This window comes from Vespa velutina, chromosome 2 (assembly GCF_912470025.1).
Source record: "Vespa velutina chromosome 2, iVesVel2.1, whole genome shotgun sequence".
NCBI lineage: Eukaryota > Metazoa > Arthropoda > Insecta > Hymenoptera > Vespidae > Vespa > Vespa velutina.
Window position 1 is genome coordinate 13635047 of NC_062189.1, and position 15000 is coordinate 13650046.

The window sequence follows — 15000 nt, forward strand, 5'->3', positions numbered from 1 at the left end:
GAATTAATTCGATCAAATTTATACGTAGATAAACAAAAGTTTCCATAAGCGAAGCATTGTACGATTAAAGAGATAAACCTAAACTATTCGATCTTAATGATCTCGTTAATTTGAAAACACGATACTATACTATCCGTTTCATTCGTTCGCACAATGCTCGCGACGGATAGACAAGTCGAAGAGCTGCAAGAGAGCATATGCATGTTCGCACAACGAGGTAAAACGAGCTTTAAAAGAAACGAATGTATATATATATATATATATATATATATATATATATGTGTGTGTGCGTATGTGTATATACATATATATATATATATATATATAATATATAAGGGAAAGCCTTCTGTAGGTAAAAGGGTAGGAGAAATGGAGAAAGAGAAAGAGAAGGGAACGGTATGTTTCCAACAGTCGGCGGAAATTAATGACTGAAGCATACGGATATATCCTGTAGACACTCACCAGCTGTACTCAGGCCCGGACTGGAGGTGAACTTGGCCACGTCGACGATTTTTACAGCAAAAGTCTGGCCGGTCTGTCGGTGAATGCATTTCCGAACGACGCTGAATGGTCCCCTGAGACAATGGAAGAGAAAGACGTAAGCGATAATAATTAAGTACGCTAGACTAGACGAAATTACGTGTCAGTTATATATACATATATATGTATGCGTATATATATATATATATTTTACATGTGTGTATATATATGTTGATACGTACATACATATGTATATACATACATAAGCATCGCTAGCCATTATTGAACCATAAACGAGCCGGTACATCCGCGGCAGATTCGAATTGGAATCAGGGATCGAGCTGTATTAAAGCCAATAACGGTCAGGGCAATCCGACGAACGCTAACCGCGAATGCATTCATCGAATGTGCCGAAGCTCCTAATGGCTTGGGCGTTATCAATCATCGTAGTCAACGATGTATTGTAGACCTTAAGCATGTCAACGTTGAAATACTTCATCTTAATTTTAATTATTTTTTTATATCTACAAACTAATATGAAAGAATGGACGTTGAAATAATTAAAATTTTCCTTTTCTTTAGAGATATTTTGTTCTTGTTAGCTAACATTATTATTATTATTATTATTATTATTATTATTATTATTATTATTATTATTATTATTATTATTATTATTATTATTATTATTATTATTATTGTTATTGTTATTATAAATAGTTCCTCGAGAATAATCCTACAATAATTTAATTCGAATTCTGTTTCTTTCATAGAAAATAAACCAGCGAGTTTCTCGGATTGAAAGTTGGGATCGAGTATCTCGTACTATGCTTTCTCGACTGTCGGGACCCGATAAAAGCATCGTTCGTGAACCGTCCACGAAGGAAATTGATAATACGAGGTACGTGAAAATCGCGTCGTTTTTACGTCGAGCATCTGTCGATAAACGGGGAAGCTAAGATATTCGAATGACATCGATTCGTGTCAGTGAAGAAGCGTATGCACAGGCCTGTCCGAGCAACAAGTATTCCTCAAGTATTATTCTATTCAGGAAAAATCGGTATCACGACGTCCGAAGATCTGTGTCAAGGGGTAAGAAAGAGAGAGAGAGAGAGAGAGAGAGAGAGAGAGAGAGAGAGAGAGAGAGAGAGAGAGAGAAAGAGAGAAAGAGAGAAATTTTTGAAAATACAACATATTTTTAGAAAAATAAGAGAAATCGAATTTTTCTGCATGATGACGAAACAGCACACGCACACTTGGACAAACACATCGAATACACATTTACACGAATCAAGCCCTCGATGTAATCTGTGCACGCAAAGTTGGCATATACACACTGTCACGTTCGAGGGCCTCATAAATATTCGAGGAGCGTGAAAGCGAAATAATGCGGCTAATCCGTTGGGAATTTTTTTTCCTAGCTTTTAACGTTACGAAAGAATTATGAAGTACATCATCTTTCATATTTTCGGTATTAAAATCTCTCTCTCTTTTTCACTCTCTTCTGATACACCCTTAACATAGCAAGAGACTTAATAGGGCAGTCAGCTTGACGGAGTTACCCTCCTTTCGTAGAAAATTATCGACATCTCGTACGTGCTATGCCGCGAACAATTATCGTTGATTCCTTACACGCCAACAAGCGCTATTATCTTCGGCTTTTTATTTTCTTGATCTTGATAAAATAATAATAATAATAGTACGATAATAGCAAAGGTCATTTTAATTAGGGTCAGAAGGTTGAAGGAAAACTCGATATCACTAGTTTTATCCCCAGGCAAATAGTTAAGACGATTAAAATTATTCAAAATATACGATATGTTATGCGAGATATATTATAAAATAAAAAATTTCCATGTTACAATATTAACGAGAGATTATCCTATCTTTTAGTTTTTCGCTCTATCTGTTTGGAAGACGTTGCAAAGTTATGACGTTTGATATTTGAGTTTTGGACAGGAAATATGTTTAGACATATTCCAATATTCATTGCGAATGCATCGAAGGTTAACATTGAAAAGAGATTTGTGGTAGAGATATGTTAAAATAATACAGATGAAATATGTTTCTTTTGATTTCAAAAAGGGAAGGATCAGGGAGAAGTAATGCCAACGGACAGTTGGCAGGATGCCTTATGTTCGCCAAACGGAGGAAGAGATTCCACCAAGAAAGTTTGATGCGTGTTGTTCTAATTGGACATGAGTTTTTAGAGAATGAAAAGCAATGCTCGACATCGGTATGGCTATGCATCGTAGACCGAGACGGATATTAACGTTCCGTCTGTTGAGATCAGTTGTTTCCGCATTATTGGACGTATATAGACATAATAGACGCCCTGACCAGGAACAGGAAAGAGAAGAGATGGGAAATTGAACTCGGTAAATGGGATTGCGAGAACGAAAGAGAGACAGAGAGAAAGAGAGAGAGAGAGAGAGAGAAGAGAGAGAGAGAGAGAGGAGAAACTTAGAAATAAATAACATCGCTGACACGAGCTCGTTGGTTTCAGGGATCCGTTTAACCGAGTGAAATAGCACTCAACATACCCTCCACTTTCCTCTCGAACCTATTCAACCTTTTTCTTTGTGCCCCGTGTTCTTGTCGTTTCTCTCTTATCGACTCGCATGTATTGCATGTATATATTGCGACCAGACGAGGAGTAATATACAAATGTATACGGATAATGATTAAAAAAAAAAAACATGGAGATAATAGAAAATGGGTAAGTTCAGTAGGTACATGTTTCTTATTTCGAGAAAATATGTCGGCAACGATTCGTATATAGCGCTATTTCTTTCTATTTATTTATTTCTTTTTTTCATTTCTGTTTTGTTTATGATCATCCTAACGTGACAATTACTACGAGATAACACAAGAAATGAAAGTCATGATATCCTTCGTTGCTCGTAAATTTACGTCGTTGGCTCGTCGAATTTACGAGGTTGCATTGTGTAATAATGAAATTTTCTCAACGTCTAAATTTAAAGTTTCGATCCGTTCAATGTTGAAAGTTTTCGCCACGTGTCTGCACATCGGTGGAACAATGGGGTATCCAGTCACGTCTGCAACGATCTTTTTCTTACGTTGGTGTCGAGTGGAGTAACTCGGTTACATGGAGTCAATCTTCTTCCTCCCTCTACCGAGTTCAAGTGGATCGAAGTTTTGCCACTTCACTGCGATCAGCTCTACGTTTGTGTCGACCTCGATGCTACTTTTCTACTACTTCAACGAACAATATGAAATGAATTTCGTCCTTGACGCCTATTCAATATCACGCTTTGCATTTGTATATATATATATATATCCACGAGGCATGTTCCTCTTGGCACGCCCGAAAACCCGATCTCTTTGATTTCCTTCGATTATCCAAATACATACAGTTATTTTTATAAATATTCGGTCACCATAATGATCGTAAAATTATCACTTCACATATTTATTTATCATATATTTATCGAATTTATTTTATTGTAATAGGTTAAAGTACTTATTTATATCTACGTAGAATAAACTAAATTATAACAATTGTTTAATATTTTGTTGGTTGTCCCTTTTGTCTAATTACTTCTCTTAAACGTATGAGCATATTAGAAATTATTTTTTCTAAATAATTCTGCGATATGCATCCTCACTTTTCTATTAAACGATCTTTCAAGTATTCTTTCGTTTATATCGGTATTATTTTAATGTTGCGATCCAGTAAATCCCATAGATTTTCTTATTCCCATAGCGGTAATTGTGGAGGAAGATGTAATAATTTTTGTACGTACGTGTATTGCAATAAATAATTTAACCAATTACAACAAAATAAATTCAATAAACATATGATAAATAAGTATATGAAGCGATAATTTTGGAATCACTACGCTTTCCGAATATTTATGAGACTAACTGTACTATTGACTATTAAACTCAATCGATGATCCTCTTATATCGTTAGAAAAAATAATATCAACTTTTCTTATATAATCGTTTTTATTTTCACAGTCTATACCGATTATAAAACGATTAAGAAATGATACAATCTCTGTCGCTCATAACTAAACATATTTCGTTTTATTTATCGTTCAAATTTACATACGATTACGATCGATTGCATGAATTAGAATTTTCTTATTAGAGATACTTCTATCTATAGTTCATTGATCTATTATAGATAAGAAAGTAAGATCGATTGTACCGTTTGAAAAAAAAAAAAATCATAGATATTATAAAAATAGTTTCTTTATGTTTTATTAATCATCAATTTCTTAATGTATTTGAGAGAGTCCGACGTAAAACTAATTTACTGTCTATCTGTTAGTTCACCTGTATAAACTGATAAAGAAAAATAATTATCAGTGAACATTACTGAATAGTATAAAAGGGAAGTAACTACGAAAAACGAAATAGATCATGAAACGCGACACGAAATAAAAGAACATCTATCATGCTGAGGATCGTAATACTTTTAATTCATATTTTATTAGTCGTTGCCAGACCAACCGAAAATGATGTAGAAAATGGTAAGAATAATATTTGATAATACGTTTAATAATAATATCACTTTTCCAGCTGAAAATCTTTTTCTTTTTTTTTTTTTTTTTCTTTTCTATTTTTAGACAACACGACTGATATAGAATTTTTACGCAATAATTGCGTTCTATCCACGGAATACAAGCATGGCGATCTTAAAGAACCACAGCCATTGATTCTAACTCGAAATGGTACTGCATCGGCGATACTTTATCCTAACGTTAACGGTACATTAAATGTGCGAGCAGGTCAGTCGATTTATTTGGCATGTCCGGGAGAACGGAATTTTATAAAAAACATGGATTACGCCCAGGAAGTGAAAGCTACCTGCGTAAGGAATAAAATATTTCACGTTAACGGTGAAAATCGAAATTTTTCATCATTGATATGTTATCATTTGCCTGAGCACATTGCAAGACGTACAAAATCGTCATGCTATAACAAGAATACTCACGTGGAAATTGGTTTCAATCTGAGTACCAATTTTCTACGCGTGATAGAACTATGTCGTAATGAAAAAACCTATAATACATATTACACAAAATTTAGACTGACAAAATCGATTGGAGGATACCAGAGAAGTTATCCCAGGTAAGCGATCAATAACGATCTTATTTGCAAATATAAACGAACATATATATGGGTGAACAGCGAAAAACAACACATGAATCTATTTACGAACAATCGAAGCGGAAATGATAAACAACGACAATAAGGTTTAGTTTGTAAATTTTGTCTCGGAATATTGTATTTGCTTATACGGTAGAATGACGAATATACTCGGCGAGGAAAGAACTTGGAAAAGTATGAAATTCAATTTAACCGGCTGTTACGTTTCCCTTCATAATTCTATTGATAATCATCGATAATCTCATTTTCTAGGCCGTCGAAATGGATGGTTGGAGATTATTATGGAAAGATAGACATTAACTGGCAATACAACTTCAACGAGCAGCTTATCACACTTGCAAAACTTTTGAATTCGAGCGAAATAGCGAAGTCCCATCTAACGAAATCAAAACAGTTTTTATCCCGTGGACATATGACGGCAAAGGCCGATTTCATTTATGGTGCTTTACAATCGCTTACTTTTTGGTACATAAACGCGGCTCCTCAATGGATGTCCTTCAATGCTGGCAACTGGGAAATTCTTGAGAGCAATGTTAGGAACTTTGCTACTGATCGTTCTTTGGATCTAGATGTTTACACGGGTGTGCACGGTCAAATGACCTTGCCCAATGCTCGTGGCAAACAGGAAAATATATATCTCTACGTCAATGGTACGACTAAAGCCGTTCCTGTTCCCAAATTCTATTGGAAAATAATCTACGATCCACGAAGCCAGAAGGGTACCGCGTTTGTTGGTTTGAATGATCCCTTTATCAAGTCGATCACGGAAGATATCTACATATGCTCGGATATCAGTTCCACGATCGAATGGCTTGACTGGAGACCAAACGATATCAAAGCTGGTATCTCTTATGCGTGTACCATCGATGATCTACGTGAAGCAGTACCAACCATACCTAAATTTAAAACCATTGGTCTTCTAACGTAAAAATCGATAAGAATAATTTCGAAAATATTTGAATACTTCGCAAAATAAAAAGTCGAAAAGAATATTTACTCTAATTGGTACGATATTTGGTACGATTATTTCCTTTGATCTTTGATACGTGCCGATTACGTCTTAAATTGATTGACCTAATTCCTCGACATTCTTATTAATAATTTAAATTTTAAAGAAAGCTGTAAATAAATATATATTGTGTTATCGCACGTGTCGCATCTTATCGTGCTAATTATTGGAACTAAAAAAAATAACGAATAGCAAAAAGTTGATTTAGCTGATATCGTAACATTTCGTGATTGAAAAGCTGTTCGTGATTGAACTTTAATAACAAAATAAGAACAACTTATACACAATAATATATATAACTAATTAACAGCTTTACTGTTAACTCTCTTAAGAAAATATTCAGATATTTCGAAACGTTCGCAAATCATGTCTCCTCAGGCACGAGTTCCCTTAGAACACAGACGACAATCTCTTGTTATGTGTCAAAATTTCTAGGTGCTTAGAAACAGCCTTCTAGTTCCGAATTAACTCCGAACTCCTCCAGGCCAGTTCGTAACATTACCCTCACTCTCTGTAGTTGTCGTCCCGACAACTGAGGTCTTCGCTAAGCGGTCTTCTCCCGACTTTTTCGTATTTAAAATCTTCAGCTCCAGGATACCCATCGACAGCACTTCTTCTGCTTTTCCATAACATCCCTTGTGCTCGGAAGTTTTTGGTCTCAACCGTATAATCCCCATGAGCCAAATGCGACCCGTTTCTTGACTTTCTCTTCAGGGGAAAAGTCAAGTTTTGGTTCCCTTCTAGGCGCTTTCTCGTTCTTATTCAGCAGTACCATGGGCATGGGGAGGCATGATAGATTTCCACGGGTTTATTCCATCCAATGATCGACTTGGCATTTATCCGGAGCACGAACTTGGAGGAAAAATCATGATCAAAAATTCCCGGAAAATCGTCGGTACTCAGCATTCTTCTCTCTTCTTTTTTCTTCTTCTTTTATTCCCGGATTTCCCGTGGACTGTACTTTTTCTTTCTTTACGCATTTTCCCCACTCGAATCTGATTTAGTATCTTCTCCGAAACGTCTACTAAAACGAAAATTTTATCCGGCAAAATTTTCTAAAAACATATTTTACTTATCATAATAAATTTTAAGCCACTTCTCGAACATTGAAACAAAACATTCAGCTTATGAAACGAATTCATCCTTGCATTTAAATCACGATTTAATTTCACTAAAGGATTTTCGAAATTTCTTATATTTCTTTGCACTAGTTTCATATCATTTGCCTCAATCGAAAAATTTCCCCTAGCTGGATTAATAATACTTATCCGATATGATTCCTCCTCTGAAATACTGGAATGAGTCTCTGTTCATTCAATACGTTCGTCATTTCATCTCCTATCCACTTCGAGTTCCTTCCGCTGTTCTTTAAGTTCCTCCCAGAGCTCTTGGACAAGCAAAATGAGCGTTTATATCTACTTCTCTTTCCTTTCTTTCGCTCGCCAACTTTCCCATCTCTTCCGTGAAGTCATGTTTTGATAAAATAAAGTTGATATCATATCCCGGACGAGCTTCCAAAATTATTACGCGCAACCTTACGATTGAACGAAAAATGAACTTTAATAAAAAAAAAACAAGGACAACTTATATACAATTAACGGCTTTACAAATTCTCTTATGAAAATATTTAGATATTAATATTTTAGGAATGTTTATGAGTCACGTTCTTTCAGGCCTTGTTCTTTTAAAAGCCAAATGACAATTCGTTGTTATGTGTCAAAATTTTTGGGTGGTTAGAAAAGGTCTTCTAGTTTCGAATAACCTTCGAACTAATCTAGGCCAGTTCGTAACTATATGTACATGCATATATATTTATCTATCTATACATATATATATACATATATATATATATATATATATATATATATATATGTATTTGCACACCTACACAGACGTTTGAGTATCGAATGTAATTTACGCGAATATGGTTTGTTTCAAAAGCCGAAAAAAGAAATGCTACAACCAATTCTAAAAAATAAAGGATGTATCGAAACAGTACTGGAGTATATACAGCGTAATCCCCATACAACAGTTCGAGAGATTTCAAAGACAAGCAGTATTTCACGATCTTCTGTTCATCGTACTTTAAGGAATCAGAAACATAATCCATTTCCAAACGGATTTCCAACGGACAAACAATGAAACATAAGGGTTAAAATTCGACGTGTGAACTGTTGTCAATATTTTTTAAGACGAATGCAAGAGAATGTAAACATTTTAGTTTAAAAATTTTTTTTACAGATGAAGTAAGTTTCACCAACAACGGAATATTTAATCGTTATAATGAATACAAATGGTCTGGTGAACATCCTGAAATACAAATAATCAAATACGATACAATATTAATGTCTGATGCGGCATACTTAATAAGTGGATTATTGGACAATATTTTTGTAAAAGTAATTTGAGCGAACAAAGATACCAAAACTTTTTGAAATTTGAATTACCAACTCTCTTGCATGACACCTAAGTTCCCTTATTCATACGACACATAATGTATCTTCAATAAGATTTGGTTCCAACACATAATTCTCAAGCTGTCATCAAATATTTAAATGAAAAATATCCAAACATCGATATTGGATAAGATCTAATTCTTTGGTCTCCGAGGTTTCTAAATTTGACACCCCGTGACTTTCTTTTATGGGAATTTTTAAAGGATATAATGTATTTATATCCAATAAATGATGTCCAAGAAATTCAAGAACGCATAGCGTTAGAAATATTAGAAATTACAAAAAGACAATTACAGGATGTCATAAAAAATAGAAAGAATGGATCATTTGAACATCTCTTATAGGATAAGTAATGTGAGAAATTGATATTAGAAGATGATTCATGTTTACGAATAAGACACTGATAGAAAGGAACGTATGAAAGATTACGTCTAAATGCGTGGAGACATTGAAATAATTGAATACGTTTGAAATTAAAATGACACCTAAATTAACAATTTCCAGATATAGCATTATTAACATGTTTTGTAAAAACTGCTATTTTTGAAAAACTGCATCGATTAATGCATTCAAAATTAGTTTTATTAAAAAAAAAAAAAAAAAAAAAAAAAAGTGCGATTGTACCTTGCAAATGTACTAATGCACAAAAATGCCTGAAAGTTTCATAGAATTATGTAGCGCTTAATACCATTTAATTTTGTCATATAACATTTTTCTCGATTTCCAATTCTTTCAAAGATATAGCTCGGCCCAGTTCCGTGAGACAACCTGTATACATTGACTATTACACTCGATCGATGTCCATCTTATGTCTTTTTAGAAAAAAACAATATCAACTTTTCCTATATAATCGTTTTTATTTTCACTGTCTATCCCGATTAAAAATCGATTAAGAAATGATACAATCTTTCTCGCGTATAACTAAATATATTTCGTTCTATTTAATGTTCAAATTCACATGCGATTACGATCGATTGCATGCACTTCTCATTAAAGATACTTCTATCTATAATTCATCGATCTATTATAGATAAGAAAGTAAAATCGATTGTATCGTTCGAAAAAAAAAAATCCACACATATCATAAAAATAGTTTCTTTATATTTTATTAATGCGTTGCATGCCCAGCCATTTTTGCTTCACTTTTACAACTTTTCATTCAGACTATTTCATGTTTCGACTAAATATTGATACATTATTATACAATATTTCATTACATCATCAATCCGTAAGTAATTAGTTTGTATATAGTAGTTATCACATCGTGCACCATCCGTGCGTTGCAATCAGTTTAAAAAAAAAAAAATATATATATATATATATATCAGTTATAAAATATGTTTTTAGAACATTAAATAAATATATCAGCATGTATCACTGGTATTACATACGGCCTGAATGGAAAGTTTAACATAGACCATAAGTGGTACACGTGGCACGGAACGTGTTAATCTTTAACCATTTGAGTTCCAAGCAGAGCGATTGCGTTGTTTAAATTTCATGTCGGAAAAATCCCATTCGAACATTATATACGTCCGATCACTTTGCCAACTACTATAAGTTTGTTAATATGAAAAAAATAATCTCATTAATTAGCATCAAATACATAAATTAAAACAAATATTATCGCGTTGATTAGCATTTCTCAACACAAAAATAAAAAAAGTAAATTATTGCATCGCTCTTCGTATCCAATTAAGACAAGCCCTATTGCGTTAATCGGTCTATAATGTTTCCTTTATGATTCTATGGTATTCAAACGGTTAATTTCTTATAGTTATCACAGTTCAATAAGTCATCATTATGTCTGTACAAAATGATAAGAAAAAATAATTATTAGTGTACATTACTCAACAGTATAAAATAGAAATAACTTTGAAAAGAAAAGTAGATCTTGAAACGCGATACGAGGTAAAAGAACATGTAAACATTATCATGCTGTGGATCATGATACTTTAAATTCGATTTTTATTAGTCGTTACCAAACCGATCGAAATGATGTGGAAAATGATAAGAATAAAATATTTGATAATACGTTTAATAATAATATCACTTATCGAGCTGAAAATCTTTTTTTTTTTTTTTTGTTTTTCCTTTTTTCTCTTTCTAAACAACATAATTCAACGATTTTTCAAGCAACGATAGAGTTCTATCCACGTATTATAATAAGGACTATCTTAAGGAACCACAGGCACTCACAGATTCTAACTCGAAATGGTATTAAATCGGCGATCCCCAATATTACCGGTACACTACTGATACGAGCAGGTCAATTGATTTATTTGGTATATCAGGGAGATCAGAATTCTCTAAAAAATGTGAACTACGCCCAGGAAGTGAAAGCTACTTGCGTAAGGAATAAAATATTTCACGTTAACGGTGAAAATCGAAATTTATCATCATTCATGTGTACCTATAACCTGAAGCATATTGTAAGATGTATGAAATCGTCGTGCTATGACAAGAATACTCACGTCAGAATTGGTTTCAATCTAAGCATGAATTTTCTACATATGATAGAACTTTGTCACAATGAAAAAACTTATAATACATACTATATGAAATTTAGACTGATAAAATTGATTGGAGGACGGCAGTCAAGTAAATCCAGGTAAGTAGACAATAACGATCTTATTTGGAAATACAAACGAATATATACATGTGAACGGCTGAGAACAACATACGAATCTATTTACGAATGATCGAAGCGGGAACGATAAACAACGACAATAAGGTTTAATTTGTAAATTTTGTCTCGGAATATCGTATTTGCTTATATAGAATGACGAATATACTCGGTGAGGTAAGAACTTGGAAAAGTATGAAATTCAATTTAACCGGCTGTTACATTTCCCTTCGTAATTCTATTGATAATCATCGATAATCTCATTTTCTAGACCGTCGAAATGGATGGTTGAAGATTATTTTAGAAAGATAGACATTAACAAGCAATACAACTTCGACGAGAAGTTTAAAACATTCAAAAAACTTTTGAATTTGAGCATATTCTATCCTCAAATCTTATCCAACATATAGAACATAGTTTCTGAACCGTGAATATCTGAACCGTGACGGTTCTGAGCGACTTTGTTTGTTTCTTTAAAATTTAATACTTTTTGATACGTAAACACGCCCCCTCAATGGATGTCTTTCAATGCTGGCAACTGGAAAATTCTTGAGAACAGCGTCAGAAACTTTAGAACTACGATCTATCGATCGTTTTTTGGATCTAGATGTTTACACGGGTGCACACGGTCAAATGACCTTGGCCAATGCTCGTAGCAAACAGGAAGATATATCTCTACGTCAATGACACGACTAGAGTCGTTTCCGTTCCCAAGTTCTATTAGAAAATAATCTACGATCCTAATCTACTAAGCAAGAAGGATACCGCGTTTGTTGGTTTGAATGATCCCTTTATCAAATCGAATACGGAAGATATCTACATATGCTCGGATATCAGTTCCACGATAGAATGGATTGAGTGGAAATCAAACGATATCAAAGCCGGTATCGCTTATGTGTGTACCGTCTACGATCTATATAAAGTCCGACTATTCTTAAATTTAAAATCGTTGGTCTGCTAACGTAAGAATCGATAAGAATAAAAAACATTTGAATACTTCGTAAAATAAAAAGTCGAAAAGAATATTTACTTTAGTTGATACATTCGATTATTGCCCTTGATCTTTCATACGTGCTGATTACGTCTTAAGTTAATACGATTGACCTAATTCCTCGACATACTTATTAATAAAATACATTTTAAAGAAAGTTGTAAATAAATGTATATCGTGTTATCGCAAGTGTCACATTAGTCTTATCGTGCTAATTATTGAAATTAAAAGAAATAACGAATAGTGAAAAGTTGATTCAGCTGATATCGTAGCAATTCGTGATTGAAAAGCTTTCTTAATTATTACAGTTCATACGAAAACATCCATTCCATGTTCCACCGTACGGTAAAATAATTACTACGATGTACATATAGGTAGGGAGTATTTATGTAGAAGTGTGTACATATAACTATTATATTTTCAAACAATAATTGCTCCCGGTATAATGAAAAAACAATTAATTTTACGTGCTGTTTGCCCGTGGAAAATGACAACACACCTACGATAACAAAAAAAAAAAAAAAAAAAAAAAAAAAAGAAAAAAAAAAGAGAGAAAACCATCGTTCGAACTTTGTTCCTTTTATATCCAAAATAATTGTACCCTTTCTATCAACTGCTAGGTCTATCATCAGTTTGCGTCGTTTCATGCTTGGCAGCTTACTAAAGCGAGCTTACAGAAAAGTAACTACGCGTCGTTCGCCATCTTTTGCGATAAAGAGTTATTAACGACGAACCGATTGGCAAGTTTGTATAACGATACCGCGATAATGCTTCCTCGAGCCAAAGATGAGCTTCTTCGCTAAACTTCACGAGTATACCGGATAAACGAGACGTTTCGTATTGACGTCAGAAGAAATCGATGTGTTACGTCGAAAGCTGAAAAAGCTTCTCTTCTACGCTTCGAACGTTTCGACGGTAGATATATATATATATATATATATATATATATATATATATATATATATCTACACGTTATGTAGTATTCCTATTAAATACGTAAGATCACATGCAAGTTTTGAAAACTATGATCGTAAGAAAAATCGAAAAAATGAGAACAAATGAAAAGAGAACAATCGCGATAACGCGTTCTCTCATAAAGAATCTTGAATCTGATGAGGAAGATAGCCTTAGCGCAATTAAGTTCAAGGACAAATTCCACGAGGAAGTATTTACCCTGAGTTTTGAAGAACGGGTATTCTGTATGACTCTTCGCAAGAATTACCAAGACGAGAGAGAGAGAGAGAGAGAGAGAAAAAGGCAGAGATAGAGAGAAGAGAAGAAAAGTAGGGCGAGCATCGTAAAAGCGGTGCATGCTTAGCCGTATCTCGTTTTATACGTGTCGACATTGAGATTTTGCCTTGTCACTATTATGTTCCTTGAGTTTTCCAGGATTTTCTCTCTCTCTCTCTCTCTCTCTCTCTCTCTCTCTCTCTCTATTTTGAGTTTATCACGAAGAAGTGTGAGGAAATTTCATTTCGATAATTTCGTTACCGATTACCTTTTCACCATCGACTTATCTTACCGCCTTCTTCGTTACTATATCATCTATATATGTACCTATGTACAAGTACATCTATCTATCTATTTATCTATCTATGTATCTATCTATCTATTTATCTATCTATCAATCTATCTATCTATCTATCTATGTATCTATCTATCTATTTATCTATCTATCTAACTATCTATATAATCTAAACATACACACACACACATTTGAATGCCGAGTTTCAATTTCATTTTCGCACGCTCAGATTGTTAACTTTGACGAAACGGCAAAATGTAAACATACCACTCGAATAAACGTTTGAAAAATTACTATTTGTTCAGCCCATTTACGGAATACACGAAAACGTGAAAAGCAAAGGGCACTCCTTAATGACATTCGATGAAACGTAAACGAAAAATTGCTCACACTCTATAGTATTCTGGATATATTCGTATAAGAAAATCAGTATTTATGATAAACGAAAAAGATCGAGTGTATAAAACGAAAATATTGACGATGTCGATGAGTGAGAAAGATCAGAGGGAAGATTTTTTTTCTTGACGAACGATCGATCGTAATAGTAATGTCATATATAAGTACTTAATTCTAATTTCTGATTTCGAGAAAAAAGGAGAGGGAGAGAGAGAGAGAGAGAGAGAGAGAGAGAGAGAGAATAAAAGAAAGTGGTTGAACGAGAGGAAAGCTCGATCGCTTTATTGTAATACAAATATAAAAAGAGTCTAAGAGGAACACGATTCACTGGACCGAGCTTTTATTCATTCATAAAGGAATGCAGTGCATTCAACCTCT

The 15000-nt window shown here is 33.8% G+C and overlaps 2 protein-coding genes across 18 annotated transcripts in view; one reads left to right on the forward strand and one right to left on the reverse strand.

The window, feature by feature from the left end:
* LOC124946901 overlaps window positions 1–6783 on the forward strand; it is an 11607-nt gene extending 4824 nt beyond the window's left edge. The window contains exons 1-8 of one of the 3 annotated variants that reach the window (XM_047488318.1): window positions 1–217; window positions 353–598; window positions 1251–1378; window positions 2563–2855; window positions 2984–3196; window positions 3486–4979; window positions 5076–5580; window positions 5872–6783. The exon at window positions 1–217 is cut by the window's left edge and continues 4824 nt beyond it. In XM_047488318.1, the coding sequence (XP_047344274.1) occupies window positions 4904–4979; window positions 5076–5580; window positions 5872–6547 (1257 nt within the window). In that variant the 5' untranslated portion in view covers window positions 1–217; window positions 353–598; window positions 1251–1378; ... (1 more) ...; window positions 2984–3196; window positions 3486–4903 and the 3' untranslated portion in view covers window positions 6548–6783. Of the gene's footprint in view, window positions 218–352; window positions 599–1250; window positions 1379–2562; window positions 3197–3485; window positions 4980–5075; window positions 5581–5871 lie in introns of all 3 variants that reach the window. The other 2 variants (XM_047488317.1, XM_047488319.1) reach the window with 2 other exon arrangements.
* The window catches only part of LOC124946897 (peripheral plasma membrane protein CASK), a 127427-nt gene that overhangs the window by 108663 nt on the left and 3764 nt on the right, over window positions 1–15000 (reverse strand). For 14 of the 15 annotated variants that reach the window (XM_047488289.1, XM_047488291.1, XM_047488292.1 and 11 more), the window contains exon 2: window positions 463–575. In XM_047488289.1, coding sequence (XP_047344245.1) covers window positions 463–575 — 113 coding nt within the window. Of the gene's footprint in view, window positions 1–462; window positions 576–15000 lie in introns of those variants that run through there. The other variant, XM_047488301.1, reaches the window with a different exon arrangement.